The 19,335-nt window shown below is 43.9% G+C and overlaps 2 protein-coding genes across 4 annotated transcripts; one reads left to right on the top strand and one right to left on the bottom strand.

Annotated features, from left to right (window-relative positions):
• The first annotated feature begins 323 nt into the window (after positions 1-323).
• si:dkeyp-50d11.2 (calpain-1 catalytic subunit) lies at positions 324-10,609 on the top strand. 2 transcript variants are annotated; one of them, XM_062453209.1, is made up of 22 exons: positions 324-472; positions 655-932; positions 1,032-1,101; positions 1,424-1,542; positions 3,241-3,374; positions 3,746-3,914; positions 4,563-4,646; positions 5,294-5,379; positions 5,546-5,620; positions 5,761-5,921; positions 6,247-6,407; positions 6,672-6,683; positions 6,946-7,157; positions 7,309-7,348; positions 7,495-7,560; positions 7,636-7,693; positions 8,074-8,138; positions 8,721-8,789; positions 8,916-8,994; positions 9,443-9,559; positions 10,104-10,162; positions 10,327-10,609. In XM_062453209.1, exons 2-22 carry the CDS (start codon positions 669-671, stop codon positions 10,351-10,353), a joined length of 2,127 nt encoding a protein of 708 aa, XP_062309193.1. In that variant the 5' UTR covers positions 324-472; positions 655-668; the 3' UTR covers positions 10,354-10,609. The 2 variants fall into 2 exon arrangements, with proteins under 2 accessions (XP_062309193.1, XP_062309194.1); XM_062453210.1 differs by lacking the exon at positions 6,672-6,683 and having other exon boundaries at positions 6,247-6,416; positions 6,943-7,157.
• Positions 10,584-19,279, bottom strand: bbs1 (Bardet-Biedl syndrome 1). 2 transcript variants are annotated; one of them, XM_062453212.1, is made up of 17 exons: positions 19,043-19,279; positions 17,177-17,250; positions 16,562-16,596; positions 16,110-16,382; positions 15,644-15,690; positions 15,489-15,527; positions 15,336-15,408; positions 15,116-15,247; positions 14,772-14,878; positions 13,961-14,081; positions 13,678-13,836; positions 13,042-13,111; positions 12,742-12,900; positions 12,343-12,476; positions 12,042-12,176; positions 11,733-11,819; positions 10,584-11,279 (listed from the first exon to the last, which is right to left on the bottom strand). In XM_062453212.1, exons 1-17 carry the CDS (start codon positions 19,069-19,071, stop codon positions 11,193-11,195), a joined length of 1,761 nt encoding a protein of 586 aa, XP_062309196.1. In that variant the 5' UTR covers positions 19,072-19,279; the 3' UTR covers positions 10,584-11,192. The 2 variants fall into 2 exon arrangements, with proteins under 2 accessions (XP_062309196.1, XP_062309195.1); XM_062453211.1 differs by lacking the exon at positions 19,043-19,279 and adding an exon at positions 17,421-17,921.
• Positions 19,280-19,335: the final 56 nt, after the last annotated feature.

Here is a 19,335-nt window from a genome sequence, read left to right as displayed (position 1 = left end):
CAAGATGTGCTTTAAGTGCAGACTTTCAGCTTTAATTTCAGGGTATTTACATCCAAATCAGGTGAACGGTGTAGGAATTACAACACATTTGATATGTGCCCCCCCCCCCCTTGTTGTTTTTACCTCTTTTGGGGGGGTCCAAGTCTTAATTAGGGGGGTCAGACCCCCCCCCCAAACCCCGTAATTTGCACACTGGGCTATAGTCTATAAATTAACCTCATAGCCTAACTGCAGCACACCAGTTCCCACTTTATTAGAAAGTAGATATAGGCTAGTAAATGTTTCTCGGAGTAGTGAGCATTTGAGTTTCCCCGACTTGGCGACTATGCTGACCAACGCGAATTTAAATGTGCGCAGGCATGTAATTCACAGTTGGACGGGGTTAGAATGGCTCTGAAAAGCGCGCTATGAATGGCGAGACAGGATCAGCTGAAGGCTGCGGTCACTGCAGGACGATAAACAAGTGTAAAGGGTAGGCATATTATGTTTGTCACGTCACGCTATCTGAGTTAAAATGAATGAGAAACTAAAGACGCAAAATATTGAGTGAAGAACTGGGCTATTAGGCTATTGTTTTAGTGGCATGAAAATGATGTGAGCAAGTGAATGAAAGCAGTAGGTTTGTAATGCAATCTCTTTCTGTATCTTAACTAGATTAGCAATCCTCTATGGAGCAGGTGATCGAGCGTGTGTTTGCCTCTGGGGTGGCAGCTCGTCTGCGGAGCCAGTGGGACCGCAGCGAGGGCCTGGGTCAAAACGACAAAGCCCTCCGGTTCCTCGGCCAGGACTTTGAGTCTCTCCGAGCCCAGTGTCTGAAGTCTGGCTGTCTGTTTGAAGACGAGGCATTTCCTCCTCAACTGTCCTCGTTAGGCTTTAAGGAGCTGGGACCACGATCCTCAAAAACACAAGGGGTCCGCTGGATGAGACCTACGGTGAGACAAGCTCCTGTACTGTATCGTACCTCACCTCACTGGGGGCGCTAAGCCCTCCTAGCCCTTGCCTTACTCCGTACATCTCTGTGGCCCCTCCAGGAGTTTTGTTCTGATCCTCACTTCATTGTAGACGGAGCCACTCGCACAGATGTTTGTCAGGGATCTCTAGGTGAGTCACGTCTGCCATGTGTGAGAGACTACTTGTGTGTCTCTTAACCGTGTTTGATTGTGTGCGTACATACATGTGTAGATGATGTGTGTGTGGTTGACAGACTGTAAACGAGACGAGAGGACATGCTAACATTGATTGTTACAAATATTTTCAGATTTGCATTGTTGCCTTATTATGTGTAAATAGTCCTTGTGTCTCCTGAAAGGTGCCATATAGAAATGTAAGTTATTATTGGTATTAGTATTATTATTATTATTAAATGTTATGGAAAGAGGCTTTTTTATTTCTTCATAATTTTGTCTTAACATCATTGGCACAGGTGACTGTTGGCTACTGGCTGCCATAGCCAGTCTAACCTTAAATGAGACCCTGCTGCACAGGGTGGTTCCCCATGGTCAGAGCTTCCACCAGCAGTATGCAGGGATCTTTCACTTCCAGGTACTAAAGCACCGCCCTCTCTCAACAGTGTGATGTCTCTGAGTAGTGAAGCTGTATTCCTTACTTTTACATCCTGTAAAAAGTCTGCAATATATAGTTTTGCTCAAATGCATGCATCTGTGAGCAACAAAACAGTGCAACAACTGTTGTGACTTATCAGCTCTTTAGTTAATGAATGAGATCCATTTTGAGATTAATTAATAATTAATTTCCATTGACTAAAACAAATCTTCCCCTCAATAATAATGTCAAGAATACCAGTGCCAATGTACCCCAACCCACACCCATCCTCCTGTTCTGCCCCACCCTGCCTCTCTGGGCTGTGAGCATGCAGTGGACAGCTATATATACAGCCAGTATTTATAGATGGACATGAACACTGTTTTTTAGAATAGCCATGCTAAGGGCAGGGCAAGCAGCACCCTGCTGCCAGATTCCAGCCCAGTCCAGCAGCCTTTCTTGGACCCTGCTTTCCACTTAGTCAGACAGGAGTGTCATCAAGACAGGATTTGGATAAAGCTATGTGACGCTTCTCTAGCACAGATCAGACTTTTCACACAGCACCGTACAGTAATTATCCCCATGCTAACTTCTAAGTGATTTCTTGGGAAGAAAAAACAAGCCTGCTCAGGAGCAAAACCATATAGCTTTGAGCTAATGTTGGTGCTAGTCCAGTATTGTGTGCTAATGAACAGTCACTTAGTGTCAGGGCCACAGCCGTGCCCTGGTTTTTCTCTAGTGTATTCTCCCTGGTTTCCCTGCCCCTAGTGTTTTCTGTCTGTCTCCCTGTGTGTGTGTGTTATTTGTGTATTTCAGTCCTTGTTTTGTCTCTCTCACTTCTCTCTACTTCCAATCACTCAGCTGTTGTCTATGGCGATCACCCTAGCCACCCTGGTGGAAGTATGGTGTCAAACAACCTATATAAAACTAGTGAAGCTTGTATCACTGGGCATTTGGATGGCCAGACAGGGAGTCTGCAGAATCTTCTGGGAAAGCTGCAGTTGTCTCAAGTTGCCAAGTAGCCAGTCTTGTTGCTGTCTGGCAACCTGACTCAGCAGACACTGCAGTGTGCATACACTGCAACAGACCATTTCCCTTTTCCAGACTAGGCATCCACCCCGTTATCTTACAATGTAGGGGACCTGTTCAGTCTATATAATGAGATATTTATGTATATAACTTCCCCCTCAAGAAAAATAAGGTATACCTTAATAAGGTAAGAATCCATAAGCCCTAAGTTAACATGCCTGCAGTTCCATTTTGTGGGGGTCAGATACTGTTTTAATTTAGCTGTTTGCTCTCGTCTGCCCTGAGAATCTAACCTGACTCACCAGATGGTTTGTTACACACACTGGAAAGTCGTCCTTCAAAACAGTTTGGAAAAGGGCAGGCACCTTTAAAGAATACTTGGCCAGTAGATTCTCACAGGACGCTGACCAATCAATAACTCCGGTCATAGATGGTCATAGACAAAAAAATATAACTTGGAGCTTGGCAAGATGAATTCTCGAGTGGTTGTGATCTTGTGAATCCAACTGTCTCTTAAGGTTAAGCATTGTGTCCATGGAATAAAATGATACACCCCAGTCTACTTTTTTTCTTTGCTATCAAATGTTTTCATCGTTTGGGGCATTTTGGAGGCCACTGTCTGCGATTCGGTGTGTTTCTGATTGTGCTGTGTCTCTCCCTTTTGTGTAGATCTGGCAGTATGGGGAGTGGGTTGACGTGGTGATTGATGACAGGCTGCCGGTGAGGGATGGAAAGCTGCTGTTCCTACATTCAGCAGAAGGGGCAGAGTTCTGGAGTGCCCTGCTGGAGAAGGCCTATGCCAAGTAAGAGACTGCAGTATTATTCTGGACAGAGTATACAACAAACAAAGACACAATAACTCTCTGTGTTTGCAGTGGTATAATAGTAGAACATTGCATTTTACATAAATATTACCAGAATTTGTGGTTAAGCGCATGCACAAAAAGGTGCCTAAATGCAGTATAAGTTCCATTATCCACCTCTACACCCCTCTGTGTGTAATCAAAATCCTGCACCATCGAATTGATAGCTTTTCTGTGGCATGGCCGGCCAAAGCAGTGGCCCCACGCGTTTGCAAGTCGCAGTACCGAACCTGGAGAAAGAGAGTGGTAGAAGCGATACAGATGGACAATGATTCCTGCACCGTGTGTGTATTGATATGCGCATGTCTCAGGCTTAATGGCTGCTACGAGGCCCTGTCAGGGGGCAGCACGTCGGAGGGCTTTGAGGACTTCACCGGAGGTGTGACAGAGATGTTTGAGCTGAAGAAACCTCCACCAGAGCTGTACAGCATCATCTGGCGAGCGGTGGAGAGAGGCTCCTTGCTGGGCTGCTCCATAGACGTGAGATATACAAAACATGCATTCACGAGTTCAGTAATCACACCATAGATTGAATAGATAGCTTTTATTGACGCAGAGCTGGTAGCAGAGCCAAGCCCGATGGTGGAGGAGGCTGGTAGCAGAGCCAAGCCTGGAGCGGTTGGTGGAGGCCGGTAGCAGAGCCGGGCCTGGTGTCCGGGCATGGACTCGGGGTGTGGCGGAGAGTCCTAATGGGTCACGGCCGAGCAGCAGCTCAAGCAGATCCCCTGGGAAGCCTGGATAGATGACAGGGAGAAGCAGAGAGAAAGGGAAGGGTGGGAGGGTGACAACAACATGCTAGCACAGGGACCAGAGGAATACATATACAGAACTCTTAATTGACCGAAGGGAGTTTGGTCGCATTCTTCCGTGCTTTACTGGGCTGATGCGTATTAGTTTGATTGGAGAAGTTAACCCTTTCAGGCCTAACTCCATTTCACGTACACGTACTTTTGACCTCAAGCCACAAGCATTTAGGGCCAGTGCAGATTCTAGACTATCTTGGATACTGTACACGCTCAGTTTGGGGGGATGTCAGGAGGTTAGGGTTTGATGCTATTTCATTTTGTTGACTTTAACACATAAACCTTATCAGAACATATTATATTCTGTCTCTCCTTTTCTGCTCAGATATCTGGCTTCTTTGAAATGGAGGCCATGACCTTCAAGAAGCTGGTCAAAGGCCATGCTTATTCTGTGACCGGGGTGGACGAGGTGAGCAGACATAGACATGACTGCATCCTAACATGTACTCTACAGCAACCTAACATGTACCCTACAGCATTCTAACATGTACCCTACATCATCCTAACATGTACCCTACAGCATCCTAACATGTACCCTACAGCATCCTAACATGTACCCTACAGCATCCTAACATGTACCCTACAGCATCCTAACATGCATGTACCCTACAGCATCCTAACATGTACCCTACAGCATCCTAACATGTACCCTACAGCATCCTAACATGCATGTACCCTACAGCATCCTAACATGTACCCTACAGCATCCTAACATGCATGTACCCTACAGCATCCTAACATGTACCCTACAGCATCCTAACATGCATGTACCCTACAGCATCCTAACATGCATGTACCCTACAGTATCCTAACATGTACCCTACAGCATCCTAACATGTACCCTACAGCATCCTAACATGCATGTACCCTACAGCATCCTAACATGTACCCTACAGCATCTTAACATGTACCCTACAGCATCCTAACATGTACCCTACAGCATCCTAACATGTACCCTGCACTCTAACTGCACCCTATCATCCTTACATGTATCCTACAGAGTTTTAACATTTACTATACATGTAAGCTGACAACCAGTGACTGTCCGTCGGCCAGGTAGAGTATCGGGGCAGTCCTGTCAAGCTGCTACGCATCCGAAACCCCTGGGGGGAGGTGGAGTGGACCGGACCCTGGAGTGACAAGTGAGAGATGAGGAAGTTTAGGATCTGGGGCAGGGAGGGTGAGGAGGGTGTTGAAGACTGTGTTTTAATGTTTGACATTTTTTCGTTGATTCTTTTCTTTAAAAAAAAAGAAAATAATTTGTGACTTTTTTGACTTTGTGTCTTTTTTCTGGATGGTTCCGTTTAGCTCGAAGGAGTGGTCAGGAGTGGAGCCCTCGGTCAGAAAGAGACTCTATAACCGCAGTGAGGATGGAGAGTTCTGGTGAGCTGAGCCTTCTGTTGCTTTTCAGTCACATTTTCATTTGACTGTGTTCCTTGGTGACGATGTAGAGCTGCATAACTTGTAACACCAAGCCACACACGACCACACATATAAACAGGTACATCTCAACCCCTCAACAGGATGTCATTCAGTGACTTCCTGCGCGAGTTCAGTCGTCTGGAGATCTGCAACCTGACGGCGGACGCGCTCCAGGCCAGCCAGGTGAAGAAGTGGAGCGCAGCCCTCTACCCTGGGGAGTGGAGGAGAGGGAGCACGGCAGGGGGCTGCAGAAACTACCCAGGTACAGGCCCTCCACTGGGAAAGCTGGTTACCCCAGAGAGAGAGAGAGAGCGAGAGCTGGAGGGAGCTGTACTTTACTGTGCTCCTGCACTGTTGGTTTGGGAGTCTGAACATGTTTGTGCCTATGAAGCTGATACAATTAAGAAAGAAAAGAGAATACTAGAGAGCAAAAATAGAAAAAGAATATAAGGGATAGACATTATTCAAAACCTATGACACATTTTGTTTAACCATAACCGTAGAAACATGCAGGAAGCTGTACTAGACTTGAAAGTCATGATACAGCTATATAAGAGGATGCCTCTATTTTCATTCATTTTCCACAGCTACATTTTGGCTCAACCCCCAGTACAAAGTGGCTCTACAGGAACCGGATACAGAAGGCCAATCAGGTTGCAGCTTCCTGGTTGCATTGATGCAGAGGGATCGTCGTAGGCAAAGGCGGGAAGGAAAGGACATGGAGACCATTGGATTTGCTGTGTATGAGGTATGGGTCCTAAATAGAGGGTTCGAGTTTTGTCAAATTCAAATTGCACATTTGCCCAAACGATAATGGCCAGGTTTCCCAGATTCGTTAAGAAGCTCTTAGCGTTAAGAGCTTCTTAACGAATCTGGGAAACCCTGCCAATGTGATTCAAATCTCTACATTCACATCACAACATAGATCCATCATACAATTTGTAAAGAGTTTTATCTTAAAAAATATTCTAATTTCATACCTCCTCTCTTTTGTTTTCTCTCTGTTCTCTAGGTTCCACAGGAGGTATGAAATGTTCTGGGACGAAACTATCATTATTGCTCTATCGTGGATTGGTTGTTATTCTGTTCTCTTCTCTCTTTATGAATCTCCTCCTGTCTAAATGAATTATTGGTCTCTCCTCCATTCCTCTCCTTTCGTCTTCTCTCTCGTTCTGGTCTCATATTGGTTTCTTTTCCCCATCCTCTCGTCCTCTCTTGTCGTTGACCCCCTCCTCTCCTCCTGTCTCCTCCTGTTGTTTCCTTCTCTCCTCTCCCCTCCTGACCAGTGTGCAGGTAGGGTTGGGGTGCACCTGAAGCGAGACTTCTTCCTGACTCATGAATCCAGGGCTCGCTCGGAGCTGTTCATCAACCTGCGCGAGGTCAGCTCTCGCTTCTGTCTGCCCGCCGGAGAGTACATCATCGTTCCCTCCACCTTCGAGCCCCAGAAAGATGGAGACTTTGTGCTGCGGGTCTTCTCAGAGAGACCGGCAGACTCCCAGTGAGTAAGAGAAGTGGTTGTGTAGGTGTAGGCGACTGAGTGGGTGTTGTGTGTGGTAGGTGTAGGGTGGGGTGTAGTAAGTTGATGGATGTTCTCAAGCGAGTCAAATCAGGTGAAGATGTTTAAGGATGTCTTCGATGTGTTTGGACAGGGAATTAGATGACGACATAGAAGCTGATCTGCCAGAAGAGGTAAGAAATGCTAAGTAATGCTGTACTTCTGGATACCATCAAGTTCTGCAAATGTTTAAGTGCTGCATAGAACTAGAACATTATACAAAGGTAGATTAGTTTAAGCAGCAAACTTTGAACCAACCTTATCCGTGCCTGGGCTGCAGGTAGAACTGGACGAGAGCCAGATTGACGCCGGTTTCAAGGATCTCTTCAGGAAGCTGGCTGGACCAGTGAGTGACACAGTGATGGAACTGATTCATACTCATGGGATTTGGAGTCTTTTCTGACCATCTTTTGTGTCATAGGAGATGGAAATCACTGTGTCCAAGCTCGGGACGATCCTCAATCGGATTATCAGCAAGCGTAGGTCTACAGACTCTAGAAAATCTTGTCCATGTGTCTATCTCTCTGTCTAATTCATTAACCCTTGTGCTGCCTTCGGGTCACATGACCCAAAGGTTCATAACGAACCATTGTTGTGTTTACCCAATTTTACCCAATACAAAAACAAATTAAAATAATTTTCTTTTAACCTTTGCAAAGGGGGGGGGGGGGGGTCTGAGACAGCCCAACGGTTAAAAGAAAATGCTTCACTTTGTTTTTGTATGCAGTAAATGTGTCGCAATACGACGGTGGGTCACAATGACTGGTGGGTCAGAATGACCCGAAAATAACACAAGGGTTAAGCACTACAAAATAGATTTGGGTCTGTTTCTGTAACTTCTCACACCTCCCTTTAACAGATAAAGACCTAAAGACGGACGGCTTTGCAAAGGAGGCGTGTCGCTGCATGATTTCTCTAATGGATGTATCCTTTATTGGGCCATACATGCGTGTCCATTCTTCCATGTCCGCATTCTCGCCTTCCTGTAGTTGTTTACATGTTTATTCTGCCTTCGCTATTTATTTATGATGGGGAGGACAGGAAATGTGGGAAGAGAGTGAGAGGGGATGACATGCAGTAAAGGGCCTGGGCCGGATTCGAACCCAGGCTGCCTTAGCGAGGCCTCAGCCTACATGGTGCATGCATTAGTCCAGGCCCTTTATTGCATGTCATCCCCTCTCTCTCTCTCTACCCTACATGCCCCCACCTGTGTGTGTGCATGTGTGCCTGCCTGCTTGTATTTACATTTACATTTAGTCATTTAGCAGACGCTCTTATCCAGAGCGACTTACAGTAAGTACAGGGACATTCCCCCCGAGGCAAGTAGGGGGAAGTGCCTTGCCCAAGGACACAACGTCATTTGGCACGGCCGGGAATCGAACTAGCAACCTTCAGATTACTAGCCCGATTCCCTAACCGCTCAGCCACCTGACTCCCTATGTATTTGTCTGTCTGCTATCTATTTTCCTTCTCATCTGCTGTCTCTGTCCTTGACAATCCTGCCAGACCACAGGCAGTGGAACGCTGGGATTGACAGAGTTTCATGTCCTGTGGGAGAAAATCAAACGCTACCTGGTGAGTCCGACATGGCCTCTGAAAAGACTTCTCTAGACCCTCTTCACCCTTCCATTTGTAGAACTCCACATTGCCGTTCTTCCTGCAACCTCCCTCCCCTCACACCCCACCCGTTTCCCCCTCCAGATCGTGTTTAGGAAGTTTGACCTGGACAAATCAGGCACTATGAGCTCCTATGAAATGCGAATGGCGCTGGAAGCTGCTGGTAATGTGTTACATCGACTAGTATTATTTTCTCCTAACATTTCTCTCGTAAGACATGGCTCAAAGTCTACTATCACAACATGCATTAAGTTTAGACTGTATACATTGTTATTCAAAAATAACTAGGTATGGGGAAAGAGGTCTCTCCAAAGGAAAGGGGATAATTACGTTGTGATAACACAACCTTTGGCTCCCCGTTTGCCCCAGACACACAACCTACAAAGCAGCCCTTTCCTGTGTACCTCATGATAGTAGCACAGCTAAACTATAATACGATGTGTAATGGCACAGCAGTTCCAGCACGTATACTGTACTACATGTATACTGTACTACATGTATACTGTACTATACTACTACTACTACTGAACAACAACCTTCTAAAATGTGAATTAATAAGACCCCACTACCTCAAGTTTGATTGAAAACATGAATTCTCTGTTCCACGCCAGGCTTCAAGCTTACCAACCACCTGTTCCAGCTGATTATCCTGCGCTACGCCAAGGATGACATGAGCGTAGACTTTGACAACTTTGTCACCTGTCTGATTCGTTTGGAGACCATGTTCAGTTGAGTTTCTTTATCCTGTCTCAACACAGCCAACGCTACTAGGGCTAGACGAAGACATGGACACAGCCGGTTCAGGTGGCATATGCCAAAGCCCAGGTTCCCAAACATGGATTAAGCCTAGTTCTAAAACAAGAGAACAATTCAGTGAAGAAATCCATTGAAAACGTTTTTAGGCTTTAATCCATGTCTGGGAAACAGGGCCTGTAAGTGAACAGCCAATTGTAAACTGCAACCACAGCTTTTGTCTATAGTTTTTTTTCCCCTCAAAACTGGACATTGCTTCTAGTGATATGTGTCACTACTGTGAGTTGTTTGCATTTGATTTAAGTGTACTGTCAGATTGTCTAACTTTACTGTTACTAATAGACATGGTGTCTACATTGAAAACAGAGTTTGGGTCATTATTGATTGTTAAAAGCCATTCTAAAGCAAGAACTGTAACACCAAGATTAAATGCATAATGTTGGTCGCACTCGCTCTACCTCAAATACTGACGTTTGAAATGTATGAGCATGCTGGTAATTTCGTTTTCTCAAATTACAGAAACATTTAAAGAAATGGACACTGATGCAGATGGGGTGGTGTCCTTCAGTTTCGTCCAGGTATGTCACCAGTTTTGAACTTGTGTGTAAATTGTATAGAACAGTAAAACAGTAAGGAGGACTGAAAAGAGATGCCTGAAAACAGAGCAAGTCCCAAATGTGTGATTACAATGACTCTTGGCAGACTACAATCCTTAAAGTCAAGTTTCCTTCCCTATCTCCAGTGGATCTCCCTCACCATGTTTGCCTAGAAGGATGGAATATCCCTGAAACAATCCTCCGTGCTCTGCCGGCTCCTCTGTTCCTGTGACTCATGTCTCCTCTTCACCACACCAAGAGGTTGTACTATATATCACTGCGATGGGTTCAGTAGCTGGGACTTTGGTACATGTAATGAATTGTTGCATGACACAGTGGAAAATAAAAGTGCCTACACTACGTTGGCTGATTTTGTGGATACAAAAAATACTAGTAGAATGGATCAATGAAAATATTTAATTGGTTTTAACAAGTTAATTTACTCCAACAGAGCCACGCACATGTAAAGCCAAGGGAAAGCCTAAGAAAACATGTTATGCCAACTTGACTGTTAACTGTTAAGATTTTTTTTTTATACAATTAGGTTTTTGTTACATAAAAAATCTATACCCTTCTGTACCTGAATGCCTTTTTGTTTACTTTTGTTTTTCAAGATAATTGTTTTGTTAATGGCACTTTATCTAGCAATGATGACACCATTAACAATTTTCTGAAATTAGCATCCCCTTGAATAACTTTCTCTATGTACAATAGGCTTTCTGGAGCAATAAACAAATTCCACTTTACATAAATAAACATCCAAAGATTCTGTTCCTTCAAAATAAACAGCCGTCATTTTGACACCTGTACACACCTATACACGGTTCGCAGTTCGAACCGAGTGCGGCGCTCCTACAACCAAAACTCCCTTTGGCCTTCTACCTAGGTACACAGTCCTACACTAGATGCCAGCAAAAGCACGTCTACGTCCCAGACAGATTCTGCCACGGGGGGGCTGCTGTCCGCACAGTGGAGTACATGTTGAAGCCTCGCAGGGACCTGCAGGTTTCTCTCAGTTCAGAGCCAGTCCCTCGCTGACGGGCATGTTGATGTGGGCGGTCAACAACGGTGCACTCTTCCCCTCTCTCAGAACAAACACCTGCAGTTACACAATGTGTATCAAAAGCAAACCTCCATTGACTGACTGTCGTGTGGTTTCCCGTCAGCTCGCAAGTTGGCAGCGGGAACAGCAAACAAGGTCAAGCTTTATCTCAACAGGGAGCAAGGTTTTATTTGAGTAGAAGCGTCACGTCTGCCATAACGGGTAACTGATGGGGGTTCCAAAAAGTTTGATCAATTAATTCAAAGGTAACATATCTACTGTATTTGCACATCCCTTTGGAAATAAAGCATCTGCAAAAAACATTGTGAAATGTATATGTACAGTAACTAAAACTGACAACAAATTTCCCCAGAAATGTGTATTAATGTTTAAATAGTCTCTTATATCTTATATCCTATATAATAGTTTGAATTATTGCAAGACCAATTATGTTGTGATTCAAAGAATAGCTAGCTTTCTAGAACATTCCCAATGTTAAAGAGTACATACTTTGATGATGTCAGAGATTCCTTTGTCGCTCATGCACTCTACGAATGTGTCAATTGGGTAGTTGAGGCCTGGAACCAGGAGTGGGATCTGAGCAAAAGTTGAGATATTATTAGAACAGAATTATTATTATTTATTTTTTAAACAAAACCAATGTAGTGCTTTGCTGGTTCATTGGTTACGGGAACTGAAATAGGTCTCATCCAGAGATACATATCACTGGTGAGTGCAGAGTGAGCCACAGTGATCATATACAAGATAAAAGCTACAAATATGTTACGGTAGGTGATAGAATGAACACGAGGCATGAACCTTAAAGAAGGCTGTCCTCATGCTGTAGAGGCTCTCGTCGTACAGGAAGCTGATGGCCAGGTTCATGACAGGGCGACATGCTGCTGTATTTTGGATGTTTAGGGTCAGTTTAAAGGACGGACCCAGACCCTGAACCTACGCCAGAACAGGAAGAGATAAGGAGAGATAAAAAATAAATAAAAGTCAGAGAGAGGAATGTAGAGTTGTGAAATAGCCGCTTTGAGCCTGTTGTGCAACATCACATACAAAGTAAGCCACCCTTATACTTTGCAAGCCTGCCAGACACACTTGGTGGACTCACCACAGCGTTCATCTTCAGTGGCTCCGACAGGCTGGCGGACATGGGGGTGAGGCTGGACTCCAGGGCTTTGACGTAGGCCCTAGCTGCAGCCAGACGCAGGCGGCTCAAGTCCATCTGGAAGGCCCTGTGCATCGCTGGACACAAACAAACATTACTGCGAACTGACCCACATTATTTCGGCGCACTGTTTTTTTTGTTTTGTTGGTACACTAAATAGTGTATAGTCTAGTCATTACCAAGAGTGAGACCATTATAATTCAACTGGTTCGGGTTTTTAGCTCAAACGTATTCAGTAAATTCAGTGCCAGATGCCAAACACGGACAGAAAAGGCAGGAAAGGCAACCGAAAGGTTCCTCTGACCCCGTCTAGGACAGGGTCAGGGGTTAAGACTCACGTACCCACAGCGTTCTCCCGTTCCCTCATGGTTTGGTCCACATACAGCTTGGTCTTCTTAGGGACGTTGAGGCGGATGCTTTGTGCAAGAGGGGGACCCGGGGCGCTGTCCCGGTCGTCGAATACAGCAGTCCTCTTCAGAATCTTGACTATCAGGCCCCCGCCTACAGGACAACCAGGGCAGAGAGGGGGTTATACTAAACCAGATAGATAGTAATTCATATGAGTGAAATGGAATTGAGTTTTTCCATTTCAAATGTTAAATGTTTAATTGGTCCCTGCATCGAAACAAATGGTTCACTCACCTTTTGTGGTCATGATCAGAGTACCATCTTCTCGGCCATACCTTCCAAAGCAAATGCTGGTCACCACATCCTAGAAAATGGTGTTCAACGGATTAATAGCTCATTTTGCCAGTTTGGTGCAGTTTAAAAATCTGCAACATCTTTCCTTGAGTGAGCAGGTTGTGCTATGTTCATACTAGCTGCTTCATAATTCATATTCAACATTAGAACAGTGTTCTTAGGCTCCCTTGCAGGTAAAATTGTAGGCTGGTGAAAGCAAATACCAAATCTATATCGATACATGATCCCCATAATTCCGGTTCCCCGAAACCATGGATACTCAAATGACCACCACAACCGTAGCATGAATCTGTATTCAAAATAGAAATACTGCAACTAATGCTAGCCAGAGATATTTTGGAATATCGAATGTGCCTGGAAGTAACAACTTTATCCGAGTGCAAAAACCAAAAAAAATACTTCACTATCCAAAACCTCAGAGGTACCCTAATACAATCAGCACGCACTTCAAACTTATAAATAAAATAAATCCTTATTGTGTGCTTTAAAAAATCTAAAGTACAGTTCAACAGTTCAATTCAAGTTGCAAGATGAATAAATGTCATGTAAGTTGCACTGTACAACATGCTTCCATACTGGGGCTTTGATGGTGCTCAGGAGGTTCTTGTCTCTGTAGAGGTGGACCTCACAGTTGGCCAGGCCCACTAGGACGGCCTGGAAGCCTCTAGCGGGCAGTTCCATCACACCCATGGTGGTGACAGGGGCAGGCAGGCTGGCCGTCCACAGTTTTTTCCCCTGAGAGCAAAAAAGGGGACAGTACAGGTCAGGGTAAAAATCCAGATGTATCGGCAGAGCGGTGAACAGACTGATTTCTTTTTTTTTTTTTACGAGGTTATGACCGAAATACGGAGTGATATACCTTCTGGGTGAAGCCTTGTAGAGTCTCCTCAGCACAGCCCACAACAACGTTCTTCCCCATCCTCACCAGACCCACTGGGTGAGAGGACAGCTCAATGCAGTACTTGGGTTTGGGAGATTCCCTGCAGAACACAACAATGACTTTACTCAAAAGGAGTGAAATGAAATAAACCCATTTTTGTTTGTTCGAAATCCGTATGGGTCTGAACATTAAATGTGTGCGCAAAAAAAAAAAAAAACGAAGGAAAATGGAAGAACAGGGTAACACGGTATGTTTATATGTTATATTTCGTATGAATGTTGATGTGATTAGCGTTAATTGTTTTGGTAACTTATGTATGTTTTTGCCTTCAGTTTTTCACGGTGTTTGACGGTGTTTGACGGTGTTAGATTGCTAAAGAAGAACCTGCAAAGAAAATAAACGTGAAACAAACATCAGTTGAAGCGTAGTTTTATCTGTACCAAACGAAGAACATTGAGAGCAGTTATAGAGAGTCAACCTGTAGATGTATATACACAATAAAAACGATTTGAAAATGATATAAATTACCATCAAGTTGTCCAATATCAGCTGAGCCATAGTCGACATTCTGCTTTTGTTAAGTTTTTTGATGGTATGAGCCTCTACAGATGTTCAACAGGGGTTCGGATGGTCTCAAAATAAAATGTAACCGAATCTCTGTATGTGCTTATCTGCTGGCAAATGTACACCATGAGCCAAAGCCTTACACCTGTACCCAACTTATTATTTGATTTTTTCAAGAAGAGCTCCTTTTCAGAGTATTGGGCCCTTTTCTGTCGGGTGGTCTTACCGACGCAGGATATAGATGTTCCCGTTGCGACAAGCAACTGTAATGCGAAACTCCACGTCAAACTGACCAGTGACATCAATCAGTGTGGGGACGCTGGGCAGCGACAGCTGAGAGAGGAGGGAATAAGAACGTCGACAGCATATCATGTCTGAAATCCATCTGAATGATAATCTACGCATTTCAATCCATCAATGGAGAAAAATCTATGGGGAAAATCTCAGTTTATTCAAAGCTCAGGCCATACATCTGGAAATGTTATCGCAAACTACAATTGAGTCGTAAACAATATGGACGGTGATAATGGGGAGACAAAGAAATACATTGGATGGGTGAAGAGAGCAGACCTTGGAGAGGATAGTGAAGGCCTCTGGATCCAAGATGTAAATGTCGTTGCTCTCTGTGCCAATCACAAGGCAGCTGATGGCGTCCTCATCTGCCATGTTCTTCTTCAGTGTCGCAATGCAGGTGATAACAGTCTAAAAAGACATGCGTACAGGTTGGTGTGTTTGTGTGTGTGTGTATGCACAATTTTGAATAATGCAAGCTGATAGTGAACCAGGGCACCTGTCTTCGTATTGGCTGCTGTTTGTGAAGGTTAACAAACGCCTCCATATCCTGTGGGTCTAACATGAGGAACCTTTGTAAAGGGAAAGGATAACGCCGTCAGAAATGTACGAAACACACACTTGAATGTTGGATACATGACAAACTACATACCTCAAGGATCTGACATACAGTGGAATATCAGCCTTGTCTCTGAAAGGAAACACAAAAGCACAGCACAATGACCTCCACATCCTCTCACGCCCTGTGTACACATTAGACAGACTACAAAGACCAAGATGCAACTGTCTGGGAACAACAAACAGTACCTTATGCCCTCCAACATTTCCTTTAAGGTCATATGGTCAATCATGTCCTTCAATTAGAAAAGAGGAAACACACTTCAGAACAAACAGATTCTCTTCTTATACTAACAAACAAAACATCCTCTTCTACATCGACATAATACTGAACTGTAAATGTAATCATCCTGATGGTTGACATTATTAGCAGTGTAACAGGGAATTATGGGAGTGTTGGGAGGAATTTTATTTACTTATCGAAACAGGCGCAGACAATTTGAAACATTGTTTTCATTTTTAAATTATTTAATGTGGAAATGAATCTTGTAGGGGTCTTTTAAAAAGTGTTTCTTCAGACTAAACGGAACTCTCTTTGCTTGACACACCTACAAATCCCTAAGAGATTCATTTGATTTCGATTTCATTCATTTTCAAACGTGGATGAATTGAATTTGACAAGATGAAAAAAAAAAGAACGCGACAGTCCCCATACCTCTCTGGCTTGGTCCCAGACGTCCTGTTCCAAGGCATTCACTTCCAGTGGGGGGAGAGTAAACTTGAAGTAGGGTCGTAGGTTTTTGTATACATAGATGAAGGGGCCAGAGGCCACAGCTATGGCTGGAGTACGGGGCTCATGCTGATCCATGAGAAAAGACACCAAGCCCACAGGCAGGTCAAGTAGCGTGTTCTCACTCATCAAACCTGTCCCTCGGTACACTTTCAGCTTCATGTTGCTTGAACCTGTGCCCAAGTCCCCCACCACCAACTACAGAGGAAATAGGACAGTTTTAACTCTATGACACCATATAGTTGAAACAGACCTCCTGAATCTCCACCACTTGGACATCCTTGGGCAAAAAAAACAACAACAAAAACACAACTGTCCAGCAGAAATAGATTCCAAATTGGGTTTGTCTCTCAGGAGAAAGGCAGAGTTGTAGTTACCTTATTTTCACCATCTCCGTGCAGATCTGCCAGAGCTGAATAAAACAGATTCACAGAACAGGTAAATTTAGCAAATTTTCCAATAAAACATTAAATGCATTAAATCCTACAGGACACTGCATTGAAAATGCAGTGTCCTGTAGGCTACATATGGCAGATATTGTTTAAAATTGAAGAAAGTTGAAAAGTGTACAATTGATTTATCTCAAAGTACTGGTATCATTGGTTTTAAAATATTGTGTAGTTAGCCATGTTAAGACCGTTTGATTTGATGAGACACTAGTAAAAATGTGTGATGTATTATGTTTAAAGTACAGACCAACATAGCAAAAGAAAAAAGAAAAGTTCAACATTGCGGAGGCTAACTTTCAAACTATCTGCAGCGGCTGCAGTTATACCCTATTGCCCTTGGCTAATCCTTTGATGTAGCAATCTCACTGAACTAGTTGTAGTCATGAGCAAACAAAGAAGTAGCCATAACGGTAAATAACAATACAGTATGTAATATGAAAACGTCTGTACATTTTGCAGTGATTTACTGTATATGGATTCATGACAGGAGTTTTAAGGAAGAAAGAGGACAAAGGAACCATCTCTCTCACTGGATTATCTTACCGATACATGAAGAAAAAGTATAGAGATTGGCCACCGGATCATAATGTGCATCTAACCATTTGCTGGTCTCTGTGCTGTAAAAAAAAAAAAAAAAAAAAAAAAACAAACATTGAAAACAAAGTTGTCTAAGGAAGAAGTTTTGACTACGTTACTATGGATACTAGTTATTACAGGTTACTAGTAGGGTGTCTGGCTGTACACTTGTAGGTGTACAGCAAGTACAACCTATGGCTGAGGCAACAACCTTGTGGAACTCCCATTCCGAGATGCAGGGTGGATGAGGTGGTTGTTACTGATCCTCATCATGTGACCTTGGCTGTATGGAAGTCCATGATACAGGTGCAATAAGAGTTGCCCAGGTCCATGTCTCCCAATGTTGAGACCAGTTTGGTGGAAAGAATGTTGCAGAGCTCAAGTCTATGAATTGAATCCTGGCATGGGTATCCCTTTTGTCAAGATGCTCCAGTGCGAAATGTAGGGCCAGGGAAATGACATCATCCAGTCTGCTTTATAGGCAAACTGTGTTACTGTGTTGATGTGTGCCATCACTAGCTTTTCCAGGCATTTCATGGCAACCCACAGGGCAGTCAACCTGGGTTTTTCTGGGGTACTGGTATTACCATAGTCATCTTGAAGCATGAGGGAAGGCCTGTGTGAGCTATGCGTGAGGTGTTGACGATGTGTGTGGAGACAGGAGCCAGCTGTGTAGCACAGTTTTTGATGACTCAAGGTGGTGTTCTGTTGGACCAGGGGCCTTGCGAGCATTCGCCCTTCCGGAAGGTGGTGCACCTTAGCCTCGGATGATTGGAGGACCGTGTGGTCAGCTTCCCTGGGACCCGTAGCTGCTGTTTCATTGGTGAGTGCGTCAAAACCTTGCATTGAATGTGTTGAGCTTATCCAGGCCTACAAAACACTCATCCAGTGTTTTGTAGGCTGTGGCAATTCCCACTGACCTCAATTTGTACTTAGTGATGGTCTGTAGGCCTTGCCATATTCTCTTGGTATCCGGGCTGCTGTACTGAGCTCTTCCGTTTGGTCTTGTCATTCTTTTAAGCCTCTAGGTACAGAGTCTCCGGTTTAGTTATTGCTTCCTGGAGTTAGCGAGGTGCAGCAGTCGCATCAGTTTTCGGATGTAAACAGCTATAACCATGACAGCGGCGGAAGCGAAATCAGTTCACGGCAGTGAGTTCAAATGGACTGTATTTTAAATGGCAGACAATTGGTAGACCATTTAATTATACATTCCAAGTTTTGAAAACATAAAATATCAAAAGTCCGTACGTTCTTACTCCACCTTCATTACTCTTTGACAGCGTTGCTAGTAGGCGTATGTAGTTGGTACATCATTTGCTATATAAATCTCAGGAGTTCCAAGTGTTTAAGTCGGATTAACACAGTTGGTTTGTGGATGACTAGCCTACTAGTTTGCCTGCTAATAATATGCACTTCTTGTGTCACAACGCCCATATTTTAGCTGACACTGACAGTTGGCAGATGTACACATTTTGCCATCCAATACGGGGACATCAAGCCCCAATCGCTGCTAACGAGCCTGTCAACTTCTTTGACTTGACATAATCGTACAATACTAATACTGGTGGTACACAAGTCACAGTGTATCTGGGTTAGCCTGTAAATATTAGCCTTCGATTATCTATCGCTCACAGAAGTAGCTCTAGCAACATTAGAGATGTTGAAGGAAGTCAGTTAGTTGAAAGATTAAATATTGCCAACAAACGTTGTTAGGTGTAATGTTTTTCGTTAACAAGCTAGCACTAATATACATTTCACTAGGTGCAGTACAGTATTTGTACATCATTCAACTACAGTACTGTATCATCGCTGTAGCAAGCTAACGTGACTTACTTTTCTCGCATTTCCGGGGCAGACAACATGCTCCGTGAGATGTCTGTAATCAATGAGCAACAATATATTCTAAATTAATGTAAAATTATAGCAAGCTAACTATAGTCGCCAGTCATAAACGGTGTTGTTGGTTAGATAGACTAGCATTGACAGCCTAGCTCCTAATAGTGTTTAATTCCTTGATTAGCTTTCCCGTATCCATGGCAGCAAAAGATTTGCGTCGATGATAGCGTTCCCCTCAAATACGTCTTTCTCCAAACAGTTCCGCAACCAATGCTAGGGTACGAAAGCCT

The sequence above is a fragment of the Osmerus eperlanus genome, chromosome 27, assembly GCF_963692335.1.
Source record: "Osmerus eperlanus chromosome 27, fOsmEpe2.1, whole genome shotgun sequence".
In the NCBI taxonomy this organism is placed as follows: Eukaryota; Metazoa; Chordata; class Actinopteri; order Osmeriformes; family Osmeridae; genus Osmerus; species Osmerus eperlanus.
This window is presented reverse-complemented; position numbering and strand designations above follow the sequence as displayed.

Coding starts and splice junctions, on each gene's coding strand:
- bbs1 (XM_062453211.1), bottom strand. CDS start 17,482: ATGATGAGGATCAGTAACAACCACCTCATCCACCCTGCATCTCGGAAT. Junction 16,597..17,176: donor TACTTTTTCTTCATGTATCG/GTAAGATAATCC, acceptor TGTTTTATTCAG/CTCTGGCAGATCTGCACGGA. Junction 15,409..15,488: donor CTGTATGTCAGATCCTTGAG/GTATGTAGTTTG, acceptor CCCTTTACAAAG/GTTCCTCATGTTAGACCCAC.
- si:dkeyp-50d11.2 (XM_062453209.1), top strand. CDS start 669: ATGGAGCAGGTGATCGAGCGTGTGTTTGCCTCTGGGGTGGCAGCTCGT. Junction 8,139..8,720: donor GCATGATTTCTCTAATGGAT/GTATCCTTTATT, acceptor CAATCCTGCCAG/ACCACAGGCAGTGGAACGCT. Junction 9,560..10,103: donor TCGTTTGGAGACCATGTTCA/GTTGAGTTTCTT, acceptor CTCAAATTACAG/AAACATTTAAAGAAATGGAC.